The following is a 23,509-nucleotide window of genomic DNA, read 5'->3' on the forward strand; positions in this document are numbered from 1 at the left end:
AATATAGATATACTTTATCAGATAAAGATGAGTTTTCCCGGAATTATCTACAGCTTACCGAAAGTATACCTCCTTCTCCCTGTCCTGTCTTGGCTCATAATCATAGCCAGCCACACTCATGTCTGACATGTTCCCTTGACCCAAAGTCTAGAGTAGGTTATTTTAATCATATAACAGTGTCATGTATTTAAATTCGGTATGCACTCTTCCGTATAATTATTATGTTGTATAAATCATCTGTGTGGTTGAACATCATGATCTGAGAATAAACTTTAGTGGATTGGAACCTCATCATCGTGACAGATAAACAACGGTATGATGTTGTGTTTGTCAGTATTCATTTTATATGGAGTTACTTTGGGATGATTGATTTCTATTGATTAACATGTTATGTCGTTAATTAAACGAATTTTTCACTTTGACATTGTTGAAATCATTCACTAGCAAGTATTTGTGATTTATCATAAAATAAATTTCATTGCATATGATATAGTTTAGACACTACATAGAGTACAAGACATAATTGTAAAATCATACATTTTAGTGCGTTTTTTATATGTGTTGAATTTTCAGTTCACGAATTCATATGTCCACGAATTGATGACCGATAGAAATTGATATACACCTCGGATCCATTGAAAAATATGTATTCATGAAATTTTAAGTGCCGACGATAATGCATATTTTGTAAAATCACGAAATTCTAAATGTTCATCACTGTACATTATGCAATTTTATAAGAAAAGGAAGAATATTTTTACGTCTGTTCTATAAAATACGTAAATGTGTCACAGTTACGTACACAGATCCTGGTCTGTCCGTTTAAACGTAAACTAAAGTTAAACACAACGCAATGTCAATATAAACTTAACGTGAAACAAACGCTAACTCAACTAAGCACCGTTTAAACACATTATAAACGATTCAAGATGTCTGTTGCCTGGATTTAACGAGGCCATGAAATAATGTCTCTGTTGTTCAGAATGGTGTGTAAAGATAAATTCATATTCCCATATTCCCGTTTTCCCGTTTTCTTCTTACAGACTAAAGCAAAAATTGTGGTGTGTAACTCGTATTTGTGAAAAATTCTTTGTTAGGGTGTTATGTCATTCGGTTTTATAATCGTTAATAGAAATTGAATATTTTAATCGCCATTATAACACCGAACTTAATGTCTCCCACTTGCCTGTACTAACTAACCTGTGGTTGCATTTTGTCGACACGTATCTCATTTTTCTTTAATCTAATGATGTCAGAAGTCAGATACTAATTTAAAATATTTACTTACATATTCTCGCATTCAGCAAGAGATTAATATTGATGAGATTTAGGGGAATGTTTTGCATCTTGGCGTGTTTTATACATTGGAGTAAGTCCGGATCACAATGAGGTTTACATCAGCTTCAATTAAGTTTTAAATTGAACTGTTATCGTAAAAACAAATTCACAGAAAAAAAGACTGCAGGAAAAAATGCCACAAGTTTAGTGCTTATCTAGTACTTGTATACACTTGTAACAAGCACAGAAATCAGGAATGCTACCAATGTATGTCAAGTCGTAACTTCCGGTCAGTTATTCCACGACTCTCACTTTGAGGTTCTATTTTAAACGAAATATGTAAAAGAAAGAAGATTTTGTTATTTATTGATGGATATGAATCACCGATCTTGCCTTCAGGGACATTTGGGTATATCCTCGCGAATGTAGTCTGTAAAATACTTGTGTATATTGTGACACTGTCCACCACCATCAAGAAACTGCTGAAGGCCGATCCAATGTTTCATCCATCCGAGTTCTGAGCAGGAACACTCAATAGGTATGTTGTCTAATCCAACGGCTCTGAGGGCCGGAAGTCGTTCAATAGCTCTGGGAAACCCCGGAAGTTTTGTAAAATCTATATTCAGGTATTGAAGGCTGTACGTATCGTTGAATGCATCCATTGATATATTGGCTAGAGGAGTTTTGTCCAGGCTTAATTCACGTAATTTTTGAAGACCTGCCAGGTCCCCTTGTCCAATATTTGTCACTTTGGTATTATGCATCGTAAGCGTATTTAAACTCCTGATATGGCGCACAGGGACTGGAATACGATCTATATCCGTGTTACTGAAATCTATTGACTGTATCAGTGGCTGTTTCGGTAATGTAGTTACATCCCATGTCGACAGTGGTGAGTTGGTTATGGTCAGATAGGTAAGAAATGGATTAGTGGATATATTTGGAACACGCGTTAAACTGCTGTTACTTATGAAAATTACTCCAAGAGAGTCCATTCCACTCAAAGCGTCATCAGGTATGCCTTCAGATTTCAATTCAATATTATCTGTGATAGACAGACCTGTCGTTGTCTTAAGTCTCTTCAGTGCTTTCGGAAAAGCTTTGAATTTTGTTGATGTAAACGTCAAAAGGCTGACAGCGTTTTCTAAACCTTCAAATGCATCTGAAGGTAGATCTGACATTGGTAAATTATATAGCGTTAAACTCCAAACGGATTTTAGAGTTCGAATTGAGTCAGGCCATGTCGTCATTTCCGGCGATCCGACATCGAGAAACCGTAGAGTTGACGAGAAAGCCATTTTCTGTGGAAGTGTTTCGATAGGGTTATCATTGATGCTGAGCATAGTGAGGTTTGGCATTCGTGCAATTTCGTTCGGAAGTTCCTTAAATTTATTGAACTGCATAAAAATAGTTCCAAGATATGGTTCTGATCCATTCAGTGCTCCATCCTCCATTATTTCAAAGCCGTTATGGCTAATACGAAGATTACAAAATGGAACATTATCGAAAGCTCCAGCTGGAATCCTCTTAATATTGAAATTATTGTTCATGACGAGACTCCAACAGTTCCACGAAGCGTTTACCTTGGTGAAGGACGGAAATTCTGTCTGAGTAAGATTGCTGCATTCTATTTCGTTAAAGCTACATTTGCACGGAGTCTTCACTGGACAAGGTCTTGGATCGTCAGGTACAAAAGAACCATTTGTGTCAATAATCATTAACAACTGAAAGAATATATAAACATCAGACGTACATTACTATAAAAGGATAAGAGATGACGTTCACTGGTGAGAGGGTTACCAGCGATCGGCTTTAACACCAAGAGACGTCGTTTACTTGGGACAGGTACAACAAAGTGATATGGATATGTATGGGTTATGTTTACAAGGTTAATGTAAACAACTGATTGACAATCGATATGAAAGTACGATGTTTGTTGGGGAAGGGAACCTGGTCAGAGATTTCAATATGGAAGAATACTTCACTACATTACAGGACGACAAATCTACGTATTACTCACCGTGATTAGACAGACACTTACTCCATGTGTTGCCATTTTAACAAGTGGCCTTTGACCGAGTCTTGAACTTTTCTAACCTCAATATCTTATCTCGTCATCTGTCTGTTTACCTTGTAGGAACTTATAGAGTTATATGATATTTCAATATGATTTTGACGTTGGGATTTCTTTAAAACGACACAGATATATGAAAATTTGAATTGTGGGGCTTTGACGTTTTTATCGATCACTTTGGATTTTACTCAGTCGCCTCCTACTTTATGTAGGTTTGAACCGTGACATCACTGACGAGTCCTAGAAGGACGACGAAACAGGGATATGATGCAATTTAATTCCTTATTTGGCCCTATCTTATCTAAATTAGTAGTAAATGGTGTTACTCTATTAAGAATGTCAGTCGTCACACATAAAAGTATTTAAAGTAAACTTATCAATATTCTTTCGGCTCATTATCACTTTATAGATATAGATCATTACGTATCCTTTATCCAAAATGATCGCAATTCTATGGTGTATTTTAAAACGCAAAATGCTGAAACCAGATAACTGTGGAGTAAGTATTGAATTCTAGGCGCTCTAGCAGGGTGATATTTTAATACAATTTACATAGAATCACATAGTGTTGAAAACGAGACAGCTAATCATTACTGTGAAACTGTACATTTGTGTGTGTGTATTGTTTTCATTTTAATTTTGTTAAGTGCTGACATCAAAGTGCTTGGTCAAAGTAGATTTGGTGATTTATATCAATACATAAAATCAACTGCTGGCTAGAAAGGAAAATTATGTACCACGCAATATCTTATTTTATTATCACCCAAAATTAAACATTAACCGGAATGATAGGGTGCGAAACATCGTCATCGTTCTAGTGGCCAACGCAATACAACCATCAAGCATTCCGTACATTTGGTTAATTCTTGTGATCAATACAAAGAAATCACCAACAGTCAAGCCAAGTCGAAGTCGCACACGTAAAAGTAACGGTTTCTGTACACAACACTAGCTTTCTGACAGCAGTACTTTTGATTGAAGGAACGTTGAAAGGGAGGTAACTCAAATACGAAATCATACCTCATTTGTGTTCTATTTGATATTGATCTATAATGTATATTGTATTCATATCTTGATGTGTGTTGGTTATAAACACAAATATATTATATCATAAATCAGTTTTCATTTTATATTAGATTTTTTGGCAATGAGGCTTTGAGTCAAGTTTCATTTGATCGCATATGAAAAGAAAACAAGTGTAAGACACTTTCTTTCACATAAATCAAAACCTATGATTTTACATTATTAATTTTGATAAATAGGAAACATTTTAGTGCACATCATATATTAATGAAGTGTAATACCAGATTATTGTGTTGACAAAAAAAAAAAAAAAAAAAAGAGAGAGAATTAAGAAGTGAAAAGAATGGTATCGTTAAAAATAGTTTCCAATATAAAAATAACCCATCACGTTCCACATCTTGGTACATATTCTCGCATATACGTCATCAATTCCATGCCTATATTGTTACACGTCCCTGACCCTGTCAAGCGTCTCAGAGACTTCCACTCCCTCATCCATCCTAGTTCTTTACAAGTACATTCTACATCATCACCTGACATGTTGAGGACGTAAAGCGAGTCTACCTCACCTAAGGCTCTCGGCACACCGACGACGTTGGTGTTGTCAAAATCGATGGAATACAGCATCATGTTTTGTTTCAAAGCATTTACAGCAATAGTTTCCAAATGTGAGTGGCTAAGGTCAAGGTTTTTCAATAGACCCAAATTAGACAAATCAGAGTCATCAACGTTTGATACGTTTGTGTATCTCATCGACAAGTTCTCTACCAGTGGTGTTTGACGAAGAGCTGCTGGAATATGATCGAAGTCTGTGTTATCGAGTGTGATATTTCTCAGTTTAGGGTTGCGTGGCAGGGTGTCTGGTTCCCAAGATTGTAATGGAGAATATGTTATGTTGATATCTTGTAAGTTAGGACTTTGTGAAATATTGGGCATGGCTGATAGACTACTATTTTCTACAAGTAATGAAGTGAGTGATGTAAGATTGTGAATGTCAAGCGAGGAGAGAAGATGGTTCCCAGTAACCGATAAATGTTCTAAATTATTGAGCACGTGCACGCTGTCCGGCATTCCTTCACATTCATTAGCATGCAGCACCAGCGTCTTCATCTTACCGGCCATATTGAAGAATGCATCGAACGGTAAAGCTGAGCAAGGGAGACCTGTTATTGTGAGGAACTTCACTGCATTAAACTGGTCTATATACTTTGGCCATGGCATGTATTCAGATCCAATCGTAAGGTTTTGAAGTTTCGAGGCAAATGACATACTTGTTCCAAGAATTATAAAAGGATTGTCTTGCATTGTCAGTGTCTCCAGGTTTGTCAGATCGTCAATAGCGTTTGGCAGATAGCTAAACTGGTTCGACTCCATGTGAACGGAAGTGACGACATCATTTGAACCTACCAAGCAGTCCATGGACAAGGTGCTCATTTGATTGTGTGACATATTAAGTGAGACGACTGTTATGTTTTCGAATGCTCGTTTGGGGATTGTAGTAAGCTGGTTGTTACTAATATCTACCACCCAGCGTTGCTGGCGGCCATTGATCATACCGGGAACATGGGTCAAGCCTTTCCCACTGCAGTCAATGATAATATCCTTGAGGCTACAAGTACATGGCGGCGGGGCTGGACATGCTGGACGTTCATCAACAACAAAACGTGCTTCTACTACTGCTATCACCACTGCCACCTGCATCAAATATAGACACATCATAAACCCATATTTTTATACGAAAATCAATACACCTGATTCCGTGTTTCGATACCTGTTTCTTTAATTGTTAGATAATGCTTTGTTATGCAATGAAACAAGTACACATGCACTTAATGGTTAGGATTCAATATTGACGTTACTTAAATTACGACAATATGAATAGGTTTGACTATTTTATTTATTTCATGGTATTTACCTGAAGTATCACTGTCTTGTAATATAAATCCAATATGGTTATACTGATTACAGATACATCTTACACCCTAACTAAAGCATTGACGTAATACGGCTGCAACTTCAAATCCATATGGAAATGAAGTCTGTTTAACTATTTACCTAAACGCTTTAAATTCTGAGTAAATTAAGCGTCGTATAGACACAGTAAAAACGGCCGCTCATAAATTCACCCAAACAGTACATATTCTGAGAAGTGATCAGCTAAAATCAGTCTGCTTTGAGATTTTATCTATTATCGTCTACACCATTGCCATGAAGAATCACCAAAGGTAGATTCGAGAACAGACAAGAGACAGGGTACCAGGGTACCGGACATAACCAGCACGCTGTGCTATAATTCATTTCAACAGCAGGCACGGATCATGAAAAATACATGAACTTATTTTTTTTTGCTAAATAATCACAGATATGAAATTTATTATTTAAATTATGGGGCTAGTGTACCTCCCCATCTAGATATGGGCATGTTTTGGATCACTAGTAAATTTTCCACAGTCGCTTACAACGTTTAAAAAGGCATCACTGACGAGCCCTAGATGGACGAAACAGCTGTATGGTGCAGTTTGGTTCTAGTGTATATAACTTTAAAATTATATTAAACGGTGCTTTTTAATTGCGTGTCTTTCAACTTACGGTATACCTGGAAATGTTCGCCCTTTATTGCCCATGAACAGCGAGGACGAATTTAAGATGGGACAAAACATGCTATACTTACATAACTCGTACATATAATCCACAGAGAGCCAAATGAACGCGAAGGCAATTCATGAATAATGGTACAATCGCGAAAATAACCTGTAGCGAAAATATCCTGGCATACAGTATACCAAAACCATATCACTGGTACCAGATCACTATGGCATATTGTCTATAACAAGCATAAACAGTAGTACTTACAAAGATAATTACGTAAATCATTTTGTGGTCGGCCACAGTGTTCCGTACTGTTTCATTCCTATCACACCAAGATAGACGGGGTATACGAGAAAGTGTCTCGCTTTAATGACATAACCCACTTATGTATAGAAACAAACACTTGTATTTCTGAAACAGAACCCATTGTGAATGGGAAAATATTTGACGTCTAGGCCAGGTAAAAATGTTGGTTAATGGACCGAAATATTAAGGTTACACCTTTTGTCGTGCTTTTATAAATGACACAAAACCGAATATAAAAAAGTATTGGACACAACACTACCAGCTAGTGAGTTAAACTTCTCCGCATAGCCGTTTTATCTTCTTATGTCTTATCAGTAGTGTAAGAGGCCAAGGCTACAAAAATCGAGCGAGTGTATCTTAACACGGTTTTTAAACAGACATAGATCGGGAGATCACTAACTCCTCTAATTAAAGATTCTGATAATTTTTATCATTGTACAGTGTGTATTTCATAGGAAAACGATTGTTATTTTACGTGTTCTATGTTCTATGTAAATATGCTACAGTTACATATACATTATATGAGTAAAAATGAATTCATGCTTCCATTTTCATCCTTTACAGACTAATGCAATAATTATTGTTATTTAGACAGTTGAAAATTAAAGGGAAGCTTTAAGGTTGCCATGGGATTTCGTTCAGAAATTTTGTATGATATCACGCTGGACGTGCTTGATGCTAGTTACTTATTTCGTAGATTCTGTTGTTGTATACCTTGTTCTCATTTGAGATCATGACATTACTTACTTAGATTGACCAATGTTTACACGGTGGGTATTGCCGTTGAAGCAGAAGACGCTTACTCTTCCTGAACACCTGTTCTAAGTCTACTTGTACTTTTTCAGGAGTCTCCGTGTAAAGCTTTCGTTCTTTTGTTCATATTTTGACGTAGTTCTATTGCGTTTGCATACGAGTATGTTGACGTGTTGGTATTTTGATGATATTTTTTTTGTGAAAATGCTTTGATAGAATGTGATGTGATTTATATATGTTCATGGATGGACACGGAAAATTGGACTTTTTATCACCGTTGCATGTCTGTAATAACTGGCTTCAGGTTGAAGTTTTTGAAACGTGTTTCATTTTCCTCAAAGTAATGTATATCAGATGTGTCCTAACCTCGGTTAAATGCATAATCAAACAAAGAAAAAAATCAATTTAACGGGAAAATCAAATTATAAATTACGAGTTAATAAGTCCCTGTGTTTTGATATACACAGATAAATTTGACTTGTTACCGATAATTTTAGAATATAAAAGAGATTATCATTAATGGCAATCACATAATGCTTTAAGGTCACATTAACTAAATTATCCATTTCCATTTGGAAATACCAAGCAAACGTAATCACACAATCACTGGCTGTGGATCGCTATTTTACTTATCAGTGACACCAATTACATGTCTCATTATCTCAACGAGTCTTTTGTACAAATTTAATTGAAGAAGTTTTTTATCATAGTGAGGGTTGCATCATCTAGAATAAGTTTTTTTAAGACTGTGCTGTTATCGTATAAACAAAATCCGGATGCCTGTTTCCCTATAACTGACACAGATAACTTATATTGCAAAATTCGAAGAAAGAAATCGAGCAGTGGTACAAGACAGTCCTCGTCAAGTATGCAGACACTGAAATCAGTATTGCTATGTCAGGTTTTAAAATTTTGGTAATTGTTTGAGAGAATCTTACCTGAACTTCTATCACAAACATACAAACAATTAAAATATAAAAATGAATAAATATATAAATTTCAGCGACTTTTTTCTTATCTGTTGATTTATTTGAAACAACGGTTGTGTCTTCTTCAAGGACACTTGGATACCTTCCCGCAAACCTAGTAAGTAACTCGTAACACTCTCCACTAAAAATGCTTGACGACCAATCTAATTTTCATCCATTCTGTCAGTTCTGAGCATGAACATTCAAAGGTTTTTTTCTAACCTTATGAATCTGAGGGCCGAAAGTCGGTCAATACCTCTAGGGATTCCTTGGAGTTTTGTCAGATCTGATTTAAGGTCTTGAAGATGCAACGCAAAAACGCTAAAATACGATAACCACTAATATCTTACGTATACAGGAACTCGCCTGTGCAATAAGGCAATGTTCTACTTGTTTCGTCTTTAGTGTTATGCATTTTCAATCAGAACGGAACGTGGATTCATTTGGAGACATACGAATATTTCCTTCTGTGGGTGTTTCTTTGAGACAGTGATTGTTGTAGGAATACAAACTGCGTTTACCGGTGGTGGTATAATAAGGATTTACATAATGTACAATTGGAAACTTCCATTGACGTGTTGTATATCCAAAAAGTTAAAGACGCACTCGGCAATGTTAATCATGTTTCATGGCGTTACTTTACATGTGGTGAGATGATTAAAAGCAAATTTTACAGAAAAATATTGCAAATTTCTTTTCTTTTCAAATCGAGACATCATCATGAAGTAGTATTATCTAAACTCAGCAAAATGATTGCCCTCTATTTGTAGGGGTTTGCATTTCTAAGGAAGCCAAACGATGGCCACCTCTGTGTTGATGTGGTTGTGTCAAGTGATACGTGAGGTAGCCACCAACTACAGCAACCTTGCCTCAAACTGAGCTAACCAGAGCTATTCACGGGGCGACAAATTAAACAAAATATTTTATTTAATAAACAAGACATCAACAGATAATATCTAAAGTATTCTTATCAAAAAAAAAAAAAAAAAAAAACATATATTGCACAAAAATATAAAGAAGATAATCATTACCAGGTAATAGTTTGTTTATTAAATATCTGATTCAGTAAAAGTTTCGTCTTCTAAGCATTTAAATGTCAAGTTCCTTAATTTACAGTTTTCATTCCTAAAAATCAACTACTTCAACTGTCAAATCTCAAGCATCGTGTTTCACAAATTGAGAATATTTCATAAACTTCAATTCCGTATCAAATGAACAAAATATCAATTTGTATTTCATTGTTTTTGTTTTGCAAGTATTTGACATATTCCAAACAACGTTAATGTCTTTTTAAGGGCACTTGGGTACCTCTTCGCGAATATAATCTGACAAATACTTGTGTATATTGTGACACTCTCCATCGAAACCCAAGTACTGCTGCCGAGCAATCCAATTCTTCATCCATCCAAGTTCGGAACATGAACATTCGATATTAATGTTATTTAACTCTACATTCCTCAGAGCCGGAAGTCGTTCAAGAGCTCTTGGAATTCCAGGGAGTTTTGTGGAATCGAAATTTAGGCTTTGAAGACTGTATGCTTCGTTGAATGCGTCAATAGATATATTGGTCAAAGGGGTTTGATAAAAGCTAAGGAAGCGTAACTTCTGGAGTCCAGCGAAGTCCCCGGGTCCAATAGTTGATAACTTGGTATTGTCCAAAGTCAATGTAGTTAAACTCCTGATACGACGTATGGCAGCCGGAACGTGATCTATATCCGTGTTACTGAAATCTATTGACTGCAGCAGTGGCTGTTCTGGTAATGTAGTTACATCCCATGTCGACAGTGGCGAGTTAGTCAACGTCAAGTGGGTAAGGAATGGAACAGCGGAAACATTCGGAACACTCTTTATACTACTGTTGCTTAAGAAAATGTCTCCAAGTGATTCCATACCCATGAAAGCGTCATCTGGTATATTTTCAGATGATAATACAATATTATCGAAGAAAGCCAAATCGGTCATTTTCTTCAGTCTCTTTAGTGCTTTTGGAATACCTTTGAGTACTGTTGATTGAAACGTCACACCCTGGATAATGTCCTCTAAACCTTTAAATGCATCTAAGGGCAAATCAGACATCGGTAATTTATACAGTGTCAAACTCCAAACTGATTTCAGCGTTCCAATTGATTCCGGCCATGTCGTCATTTCCGGTGATCCTATATCAAGAAATTCAAGAGTGGGTGCAAATGCCATCATCATCGGAAGGGTCTTGATAGGGTTGTCATGGATACTTAACATGGTAAGGTTTGGCATTCGTGCGATTTCATTTGGAAGTTCTGTAAACTTATTGAACTGCATAAAAACAGAATCAAGATATTTTTCCGATCCATTCAATGCCCCATCGTCTATTACCTCAAAGCCATTACGATCAATCTGAAGAGTGCAAAAAGGGATATTATCGAAAGCTCCAGCCGGGATCCTTTTGATGTTGTAGTTATAATTCATGTTAAGTTTCCAACAGTTCCAGGTAGCGTTGACCTTTGTAAAGGTAGGAAATTCAGTTTGAGTGAGATTGTTGCATGTTATAGCATTGTAATCACAGCTGCAAGGAGCCTTTACAGGACACGGCCGGGGATCATGTGGATAAGCAGAACCATGTGTGGCTGTAGTTACCAGCAGCTGTTGAGGAATACAAGCACCCAATACATTCTCTAGGACAGGATTTGTATTGTGGACATATAAAACAAAAGGGCGTTAATATGATGAACGAATTTTGTTAAGGATTGTATAAGAAAAGACAATACAAACACAAATTAGAATGCGAGAGAGAGAGGTTCCCTTTTATCAATGAAACTGTTGTAATATACAGCTGTTTGTCTTTTTAGAACTCATCACTGATATGAAGTATCTACAATATTGAAAAAAAAATCAAGAAAATACCAACATGGCAATATCATCATAATTTAAACTCAAATTCCATAAAACTAGAGCAAATATGAACAAAACGAAGATTTACCCGGAGACCCTTAAAAAAGTGCAAGGAGAATATGACCAGGTGTTCCGGAAGAGTAAGCGTCTTCTACTTTATCGACGACACCCGCCATGTAAACCTTGGTCAATCAAATCAAGTAATGTCACGTTCTCAAATGAGAACAAAGTATACAACAAAGGAATCAACAGGCAAACTAACGAGCATCAAATACGTCCAGCTTCATATCGCACAAAAGAATTAGAACATTTCGCAATGACATCACTATGGCGACCATAAAACTTCATCCTTTTAACATTTGTGTCACGAGCTTGTCAGTCTGTTGACGACTTCTTGCACGAAAATCGTGATGATGGGAACAGGCTCTTGAATATCGAATCAACTGTGACATGTTAATACCATAGATTGGAGATGAATTGATTGAAAAAGGTAATAACTGGTGAGAACCAATGTCATTATATAAATCGTCAGTAAACTTACCCTATAGTGCAATCATTGTTAGAAGGTTCGTTAATAGTCGATGTACAACAATATAGAAATATTTACAGAGGCTGACGTGTGCATAGGAAAACGAATGAAAAATCATAATTTTTCGTGGAGGATTTCGAGGGATTTTCCAGGAATACATGTTTTCGTGAATCGATCAGCTGTTAAAATCAGTATCATCTGATGGCGTGGGTGTTATCTATTAATGAAATTAAGACACCACGGAATTTGGCCACACGAAAACATATCATTTGACAAACAACGTATTGATTTTGATTTTAAAATGACGATGATGATTAACTGCTTTAAACAACGTATTGAAATCAATATCCATCAAACGGTTGTAAACAACTTCTGGGCACTGATATGAAAGGACAAAATGACATTGATATTAAATAATGAAAAGGAAAACACGATTTCAATATCAGCAGAATTTTGTAAAGATTTTAAACGATTACTCACCGTGATTAGACCGATATTTATTCCATGTGTTGCCATTTTAACAGGCAGTTTATCAGCGAGTCTTGAATTCATCTAACCTCAATATCTTATCTCGTCAACTATTTGTTTACCTTGAAAGACGTTAACGAGGGCGCTATGATATTTCGACACATCAATGCTATGCGCATGTTATTTCCTGTTTAGGGTTCTAAACTTATAAAAGATGTTACTAGTTTTTCATAAAATATTACACTAAAACAATATTATCTTACTACGTTTATTGATAAAATTTAATCGAGACAAATAAATTTGTACAAGTGGTAAGAAAAAATTTTATTTCTGAAATCCGACAATATGAAACGTGTTGATTAACTGAATCATTGTGTAGCTAAATCCATTTGTTTCATGCCAATGCTAAAACTTTTCACTGTAGAATAATGCCTTTTTTCGGAATTCTATTTTCGTTGATTTCGTTGGTACTGTTATCCGTGAACTGGTACATCCATGCAATTAAAAATAACATTGATTTTATCACTAGACAAGTGGACGTTGTAAGCAAGATCAATCAACGAAACTAGTAAGTGCCACCGAAAATGCATATCATATATTATGTAAGACCACAAAATTGGAGCCCTTCGATAATATGTTTCTTGGAATTTATGCAATGTATTCTAATTCTGTACCTTTCTGTGATATTCAAATTATTAGTTGTCTTTGAGAATTTTATAATACAAACATTTGAAAGCAATATGGCGATAATGTTAATATCTAAAATCATGTCGCCTTGAAGCACAAATATGTAAATGTACATATTCAGAAGTATTTGGTCTTGGAGCACAAATCTGAAATATGTACACACCCATCAGCGTGTATTATTTGAGAGCACAAATTTGAAATATGTACACATCCATCAGCGTGTATTATTTGTGTTCTTGCAGCACAAATTTAAAATATGAACATTTATATACACGTTTAAACACTAGGACAAAGAGTTTAACAAACGTTTAAACAATAGGAGTTCAACACAGTCCCGCCGATGAATCCAGAACAATAATTGGCATAGTCTTTCATTTTTATAAAGATACCTTGCACCCAAAAGGTACAAGGATAATATAACCAGGAGTTCCGGATGAGAGAGCGTCTTCTGCTTCATCGACGACACCCGCCATGTAAACCGTGGTCAATTAAGATAATCAAAACTTTTAAATTATATAACATTACGCAAATATTTATTTTCCATAATCTCTTTTATGTATATTCTGTATTTGAAAATGTATTTCAGAGACATCTTTTTCATTCTAATGGAAAATAAACATCTCAAGCTTCAGTGACATTTCGGCACGTCCTCCCGAATATAATCCGTCAAATACTTGTGTATATTGTGACAATTTCCGCTGAAATACAGATATTGTTGCTGCCAACCAATCCAATCTTTCATCCAACCAAGATCTGTACATGAACATTCAATTGTTATGTTTAACAAACTCACAACCCTAAGAGCCGGAAGTCGTTCAATAGCTCTAGGAATTCCTGGAAGTTTAGTAGAATCTAAACCCAAGCCTTGGAGACTGTAAGTATCGTTAAATGCGTCGATTGATATATCCGTCAGAGGAGTTTGATTCAGGCTAATGAAGCTTAACTTCTGGAGTCCTACTAAGTCATCTGATCCAATAGTTGTTACCTTGGTATTGTCAAGGTTTAATGAAGTTAAACTCCTGATACGTCGCACAGCGGCCGGAATATGATCTATATCCGTGTTACGGAATTCCACTGATTGTAGCAATGACTGTTCTGGTAAAGTAGTCACATCCCATGATGACAGTGGTGAATCGGTCAAGGATAGGTGGGTGAGAAATGGGACAGTGAACACATTCGGAACACTTTTTATACTACTGTTGCTTATGTAAATGTTTCGAAGCGACTCCATACCTTTGAAAGCGTCATCAGTTATGCCTTCAGATGCCAATGCAATACTATCTGTGATAGACAAGTCTGTCATGTTCCTGAGTCTGCGCAGTGCCCTTGGAATAACCTTTAAGTTTGTTGACGAAAACGACACATACAGGATGACGCCCTCTAAACCGTCGAATGCATCTAAGGGTAAATCAGACATCGGTAACTTATAAAGGGTCAAGCTCCATACCGATTTTAGAGTTCGGATTGAAGCCGGCCATATTGTCATTTCAGGTGATCCGATATCAAGCAATTGCAGACTGGGCGCAAACGCCATTTTCTGTGGAAGGGTCTTGATAGGATTGTCATGGATACTAAGCATAGTGAGGTTTGGCATTCGTGCAATTTCATTTGGAAGTTCTCTGAAGTTATTGAACTGCATAAAAACAGAATCAAGATACGGTTCCGATCCATTCAGCGCCCCATCCTCTATTACTTCAAACCCATTATGGCCAATCTGTAGGGAACAAAGTGGGAGATTATGAAAAGCTCCAGCCGGAATCCTTTTGATGTTGTAGTTGTAATTCATAATAAGTGTCCAGCAGCGCCACGTAGCGTTGACCATTGTGAAGGTAGGAAACTCCGTTTGAGTAAGATTGCTACATTCCACTTTACTGATATCACAAATGCACGGAGCCTTAGCGGGACACGGATGGGGGTCATCGTGTACAGAGACAGGGATACCCTGTAGGACTTTGGCCAGTAACAACTGTGGACGAAATGTTAACAATAATGGGCATTATAATAAATATACAACTTTTACATATAGACATAACCACAATAACATTGTGACGCTTACAAAGGAGTTAGCTTTACCTTTGCATGACAATGCCAATATGTAAGCTATAACCATAAAGATGTGTGATTTGAATAAATGCCTCCAGTTCGTGACCATTATGTCGTCAGTATTATGGACATAAAAACGTTCGTGGTGCACTTGAAGGAATGGTTATCGATAATAAATAGTAATAAGGTTATAATGTGCAAAATATAGCAACTTTGGAAAGGGCAGTATATATTAGAGTTTTGAAGGCATTCGTACAATTTTGTTCTGTGACATGTGCCCGCAAAGTTCTGTCAATTACAACGGCTATAAATAAAATAAGGTGATTTGTTCATGTTGAAGTAAACGTTTATATAACTGGCAAAAATTAAGGCGAGTGTAAACATGTATATAAAATATTTTTTATCATTATACATCAGATTTTTTTAATAAAAGATAAATATTTTTTTTATTAATATACTTACCGTTATTACACCGACAAATATTCCATGACTATCCATTTTAATAAACTGCTTATCAGTGGAAGGCTTCACGTCTGCTAACACCAATCTTATCTTGTCAATATCTTGTTTACCTTTTCCGATTATGTAGGGGGCGCTTCAGCTTGTTTATACGATATGTACGCAAACAAGTTTCTTTAATGCTTGCTGTTTGTGTGGATCATCGCCCTGTCAACATCCAATGTCATTTTGAGGCGGACTCTCTTTGTTGGTGCTGGTGGCTACATCACTGAACAACATATGGGAGGCTCGCAACATAATATCCGTTGTGACTAGATGTAAAGCGTCTTGTCGCAAGATGTAATAGCCCAAACCTATTCTATCTATCCAAAACAACGTTGTTTTTTTTGTTTTTGTTTTAATCCTATGACGAAAGTTACGCTGTTTATAACATCGTCAGAAATGCATTGAGATGGGAACAGTTTGATGATTAGTGTTGTTTTGAAAATCCTCATCTCTCACGAGCAAAATTTAAACTATTGATAATTGTTTGCTGTTTTGTGATTGTCTCGTGTGAAAAAAACTCAGTCTGCACCTTATCTAAAATTAATTATTTCTTTTCCTCAATGACATATTAAAAGTTTACAGACATCTCATGAATAACTTTCAGATATAATTCCTCTTTCGTCTCTTTCGAAGACTGTTTCTATAATCTCTGCGTTTATAATATATATGAACACGAACATGACATTTTCCATACCTATTAAAAATAAAGAGTGGGTTTTTCTGATGACAGTAACGTGAAGTAACGGTCACTTTACACATTCTAGGTGACGTCCTGAGCCTTCTACTCAGATCAGTCAATACAAAAATTATGAACGGGAACGAAGATCATGAAGAGACCAAATGTACAAGACTCTGTTCCGTTGTATTGTGATTAGACTATTTTGAAAAAAAAAACTAGTTATGAGCCGCGACCGAGCGTGACTTAACGACGACATTAGTAAAATCTCAGAAACTTGCTAAATGAGCTAATGAAGAATTCATACATTGTAGACTCCATTTAAAAGATTTGAATTGTATTTGCATATCTTTATAATTACAGATTTTAATATTTTAAGGTGGGTTAAGACGGGTAAAGGCAGTATCGAAATGTACCCAGATTTAAATCTAGAGTTAATAATTACCTTTCGTGATGTACTAGAACTGAAGTCTGCTAATAGTCAGACTTTTTTCGGGGTTGGGGGGTGGGTGGGTTATCATTCTTTGTTTAACTTTTGTTTTGGGTGGGTTTTTATCAATCGATTTTTTCTATGTTCATTTAAAGACATAAATCCACCACATCTTTGTTAAAAGAAAGTTTTATCATGTAGTTATGAAGTCAGTATTTCCAAGCTATATCCAAAATGATGTCCCAGAAACAAAAATAAGAAAACTGAATACAGCAAACTCTGTAAAGTCCATCACATATGTATATGCATGTGCACCAAGCACTAGACACGACAGATTTGACTGAGTCACTGAAACGTACACTCGGTCTTGATCACGTAAATGCCTTACAAGTAACACACGTGCAAGGTAATGACATGTGGTAGATTATGTGAATTTTACCAGGGATATTTTGCTAACGGAAATAAATGAAATAGTTCAGCTTATAATACAGAAATTTATTTCTGTCTTTGGGATTGGGATGAGTTTATTTGTTGAAATTTTTTTCTCCTGCAAGACACACGGCTCATTTGAGTTGTGTAAATCAACATGTAAATAAATGGTTTTTTCTGTGGTAACATTTATCTTTTTGACACGGACACCTAGTCAACGTCCATTTCCAGGTTCTTTATATAAATATAAAATATATGTGTTTTATATTTATATATTTGAGTCGCATTGCAATGTAATCGAAATAATTATATTTACCTGCCCGTGTATGTTTCCAAGTAAGACTTGACCTAAATGTATGCCATTTCCGAAGACATGACGACCGGAAGATCGTAAGTAGAGGGAAAGGTCTTAAGCTCCTGTTTCCAAAACTTCATTTCAATACTTAATTTCAGTGAAATATTCATAAATGTTTTCTCTTCTTATAATCCAGTCAAATTGCTACGTAATAAACTCCTAACAGGCAAAATGATCACAACACAACTTAAACACGACCTTAAAGTTTAATTCCTTCGTCCAATTATTGTGAATTTATATCTCACAGAAATTTGCATGACATAAGAAATGTTGGTCTGCTTGACCAATAGTCAAATCATCACCACAACCTTGTACAATAAGTGGACAGTGCAGAAAAAACGAATCCAAATGTTTTGAATCACCTGCTCCGAACTGACCCATACAGTAAATCCCTGATGTAATCAATGTGACGTTATCATACAAAATGATGACGTCACTCCTTCAGTTTCTACATCAACGTCGACTAACATCAGCATTGTTCTCCATAAATCGTAAACAAATCTGAAATGATAAATAACCAGTCCACATTCTTTGTCAGGTAATATTAAATAAATACGATCATATATGTATCAAGTTAGTAAATTAACTCCCATGCATTGAACTGGAATTATGGGGTTACATGTACATACCTAGCGAGGGACGTGGTACCTACATAGTGGGGACAGGATACCTGGGCATACCTAGCGAGGTCAGGGTACCAGTAGTTGATCTGGCGCTGGATGTACAGTGGGAAAAGTATCAGGTGTTTTTCCTCAAAATAATAACAGAACTTCTTCTCCCAATAGAGCTCATCTTGGGGAAGCTCTGATCAATATCACTGACAACTCCAGTCCGAGACTAAAAAGCATCACGGTCTTGGAGCGCTCCTCAAAACTGGCTGCATCCTGTGTACAAGATCCAGGAGGCTTCTATAGGGATCTCCTTTTGACATGACACAGGACAGTTCCGCAGTGACGACACAGGGAAGGACCTGTACATACATATAACGTGTAGGTCTTACGGTTAAACAAAAATTTGAAATTGTCAGCAGTTAAAGCTGTCCTCACCAATACAGCTATTAAAGAAAGGAAATATTCGATATACCCATATAATTGGTAGAACAGTAATGCTGTTTAAGTCGACAGAATGATTGACCGCGAAAATGAATAAATTCTGGAATTATATCAACATTATACCTTTAGTTCAATCAAGATGATAAAAAAATAACCAGGAAATACTCTGTGGAAGGACAATTCACATGTGTATAGCCCACTAGCAGGGTTTAAAGTTCGAACATCAGAGTACAGAACAAGTTATTTCCAATTCACTTAAAAAAAACAAATAAAATACTTGAAAATACAATTCCACTTCATTCTTTTCTTAGAAATATGGATTCTGTAAATGGAATGAAGAATACCTCAATTCTGAAACAAAAATGAAGGTTGATAAAAGTGTGGAACACATACAATAAAATCAGACAAACGTCTTACCCTGTATTCGAATTGAAGCGTTTATGCAATGTAAAGGAAATTTCTATCATATTTATTTTATAATTTATTGATACAATGCCTACCCATATCAAATCAGCTAGTTTTGAGCAATCTTTCTCAATATCTCTGGCTATGGCAAAATAGAACAATCTTTTGGCATATCCTGGTTCGGGTTCCACAATAAACAAGGTAGAAAGCTATGCATATGACGTATTACTTTCTAAGTTGCTGTAATTCAGCATCTGCACCATTAATAAACTGAGGTTTAACACTAACGAACTGTCATCATATCTGATGTCAACCTAACCCCTAATCAATGTTCTTTTTCATTAAAGTCCCCCCCCCACACACACACCTTCCTCCCTCTGTCTTTCTTCGTGTTTGTTTTCATAAATTTTCGAAGTGAATGTCATCAATTATACCCCATAATATCGAATCGACTGACTTCCTTCATCATTTAACAAATACAAACAAATGTTTCGAAAGCCGACTTTTGTTCCAAATTTATTTCATAAATGACAATCATCGACGACGTATTCTTTAAGGACACTTCGGTACGTCATTATGAATATACTCGATCATATCCATGTGTACATTGCTACATTCTCCATCACCACCGAGGAATTGCTTAAATCCGATCCAGGTCTTCATCCAACCAAGTTCTGAACACGAGCATTCAACAGTGACGTTCTGTAAACTTACAAATCTCAGCGCCGGAAGTCGCTCAATAGCCCTAGGGAATCCTGGGAGATTTGTGGAATCCAAGTTCAACCATTGAAGACTGTACGTATCGTTAAATGCGTCTATGGATATATTGTTCAATGGAGTTTGTCTCAGACTAAGTTGTCGTAATTTCTGGAGCCCTGCCAAGTCATGTGGTCCAATATGAGAAACTTTGGTATTGTCCAATGTCAGATCATATAGGTTCTTATTACGACGCACAGCGACCGGGATATGATCAATGTTGGTATAGCTGAAATCTATTGTCATCATGATTGGTTGTTCTGGTAGGGTAGTTATATCCCAAGTTGACAGCGGTGAGTTAGTCAAGGACAAAAGAGTAAGAGCCGGCATATCGGACATATTGAATACTGTTGTTAAACTGCTGTTGGATATAGAAATGTCCGTCAGCGCTTCCATACCACTGAATGCATCACTGGGTATACCTTCTGATGTAAGGGCCAAATTATCCTCAACTAATAGGTCTGTCATTTTCCGAAGTCTTTGCATTGCTTTTGGAATACCCTTGAACTTGGTTGTAGTGAATGTTATAAAAAATATTGACTCCTCTAAACCTTCGAAAGCATCTAAAGGCAGATCAGACATCGGTAACTTATAGAGGGACAAACTCCCCACAGATTTTAGAGTTCGAATTGAGTCGGGCCATGTCGTCATTTCCGGTGATCCGATATCAAGAAATTGCAAAGATGAAGCGAACTCCATTTTCTGTGGAAGGTCCTTGATAGGGTTGTCATGGATACTAAGCATGGTGATGTTTGGCATTCTGGCGATTTCATTAGGAAGTTCTCTGAAGTTATTAAATTGCATAAAAACGGAATCAAGATACGGTTCCGATCCTTTCAGTGCTCCATCCTCTATAACTTCAAATCCATTATGGCCAATTTGAAGGGAACAAAGTGGGATATATCTAAAAGCACCAGCTGGGATTCTTTTAAGGTTATAATTATAATTCATGTATAGTCGCCAGCACCGCACCGTTGTATTGACCATGGTGAAAGTCGGAAACTCTGATTGCGTAAGATTATAACACTCCACTCTATTGTAGTCGCAACTACACGGAGCCTTGACGGGACAATGTGGGTCAACAGAAGAGCCCTGTGTGACTTTGGTCAGAAACAACTGTGGAGGAAACGAAAAGTTTAAGTGTTAGTTCTTCTTAATTTAAATGTCAAATACTAGTGTTTGGCTAATGTACAATACAGAAAAATGATTAAAACATAATTCAGACTTCAAATTGCATTGTTTGTTTCTTACTGCTAATTCATCGAGGGTTGAACTTTTCTTTTTATTCGTGTATGGAATGCCACGACACAATAATGTACGTTAAGAAACAATGAATCGTGGCATTTTATGACATTTGCTATCACCAAAATTTACACCATGAAAAATATTTATTTAAATGATACGAAGTTAAGTTTCAATTTAAAACACTTTAAAACGCTTGTAACACTTTGATGTCACACGTCAGGTGAGATTGTTCGCATAAAAAGATTAATTCAATAAATCGAACTGAAGAAGTCTTTTTAATGAAAAGAAAATATAAACAGAGTCTTCATCACACAATGAAAATGACAACGACAATATCAAGTAAACCTAAGATAAGATGACATGCAAATCAATTTATGTCAAGCAAACATATCACTGCATATATCTATTCAAGCAAACACCAGGAAAATACCAATATGTGAACATAATAATATTCAAAACTCAAATAATTCATAAAACAAGGGCAAAATATGATCAAAAGAAAGATTACATGCACGCTATGATCTTGGTCTATCAAGTAAGTAATGTCACGTCCTCAAATGAGTAAAAGGTATACAACCAGCGGAGTCAACAGGTAAACTAACGAGCATTGAACATTTCCAGGTTCATATCGTTCGAAGAAATAGGATATTTATGAATGAGATCACTATGACGACCGTAAATCCTCCCCATGAATTTTAACTAATAGAAAGAGGAAATCATGTAAAGAATCTTACCAAAAGCCAATAGGCGTAAGATTTACGTATAGCCATGTTTACAAGTGGGTTATCAATGAGAGGTCCGAATTCTGTTACCTCAAATACCTTATCTCTTGTATTTTCATTGTGTGACCCAAAAGGAGAAATTTTCATGGCTTAAAAGTTTACACAAGCTTGCCTATGTTTCTACAGCGATATAAAAGACATCGAAAAAGATATTACGGTGAAGTCGGTTTTTTTTAAATGAGTGGACATTTCTGTAAAAAAAAATCTTGATTCCGTCTCGAATCGTCCGAGAACGCCCTCTCAAATATAGCACATGTAATGAAACATGGCAATTTCATAACGAGGCTGCCACATTTGTTAATTGTGGAAGAAGTTAATTTTCCTTCTGTGATTTGTTTCGTAATGAACATGGTAACCGGTTTATCATAACTTTAACTATATTCGATAAATAACATTTGTTATTATACTATCACAGTTTCCCTACTTTGCTCACCTCTAAATTTAGAAATCTAAACGTGAATATAGCTCAAGCTTAAATGACTCGAGCACACGTATGGATTGACCACATGACCACAACAAAATTAATCTGAAATTAATCGTCACCGTCAACGTTTGCTTACGTCTTTCTATGTTCTAATAACAAGTTTTTTCCATCATTTAATATTGTTAACATGCTGCGTTGACGGAAATGTCTCCAGCTGTTGCGTAATTGTATATACGCCAACCTCACAGTTTTCATAGAATAAATAGCTGTACATGTCAGTCATGTTTAAGATAGGTAGTGATTCTACAAAATAGTTAGTAGTGATGCTACAAAATAGTTAGTGATGCTACCTCACCGAATATGCTGTAACTACATTGATTAGTTACTGCTCTCTCTCTCTCTCTCTCTCTCTCTCTCTCTCTCTCTCTCTCTCATCCAAGATTCTTGTTTTGGTTATATATCCATTCAATGTGGAGGGAGCAGTGAATGACTTCTTACTTCTCTTACTTCTCTGAACCCTAATATTTTAATGATAATCTTTTTTATTGATGTTACGTAGTGACATTTAACTAAATCCAGATCCTAAAAATAATTCTAGTATTCACATTGATAATATTTCTATGTGTCACATTAACTTTTGCTCGTTGAGGAACAAAATACACATCCTAGATGCTGCATTTTTGGATTATATTTTATGTATTTTCGAAACATATCTTAATGACTCTATGATCATCACATGTATATCAATTGCCAGTCTTGGAAAAAGTTTTAGGGGGAATAGAAATAAAGCTGCTGGTGGTGTATTTATTTATACTAAACATCATGTAAATATCAAACCAAGACGTGACCTTGAGACTACCGACCT

The 23,509-nt window shown here is 36.0% G+C and overlaps 2 protein-coding genes across 2 annotated transcripts; both read right to left on the reverse strand.

Moving 5' to 3' along the window:
• Positions 1–1,673: 1,673 nt before the first annotated feature.
• On the reverse strand, positions 1,674–3,334 carry LOC132550700 (leucine-rich repeat-containing protein 1-like). The gene is made up of 2 exons (XM_060214792.1): positions 3,320–3,334; positions 1,674–3,002 (listed from the first exon to the last, which is right to left on the reverse strand). Exons 1-2 carry the CDS (start codon positions 3,332–3,334, stop codon positions 1,674–1,676), a joined length of 1,344 nt encoding a protein of 447 aa, XP_060070775.1.
• A 16,655-nt stretch (positions 3,335–19,989) lies between these two features.
• On the reverse strand, positions 19,990–21,180 carry LOC132550701 (leucine-rich repeat protein soc-2 homolog). Its single transcript, XM_060214793.1, has one exon. It carries the CDS (start codon positions 21,178–21,180, stop codon positions 19,990–19,992), a length of 1,191 nt encoding a protein of 396 aa, XP_060070776.1.
• Positions 21,181–23,509: the final 2,329 nt, after the last annotated feature.

Source organism: Ylistrum balloti, unplaced genomic scaffold (genome assembly GCF_031769215.1).
Source record: "Ylistrum balloti isolate Yb309-2 unplaced genomic scaffold, AGI_CSIRO_Ybal_v1 Utg370140, whole genome shotgun sequence".
Taxonomy (NCBI): Eukaryota; Metazoa; Mollusca; class Bivalvia; order Pectinida; family Pectinidae; genus Ylistrum; species Ylistrum balloti.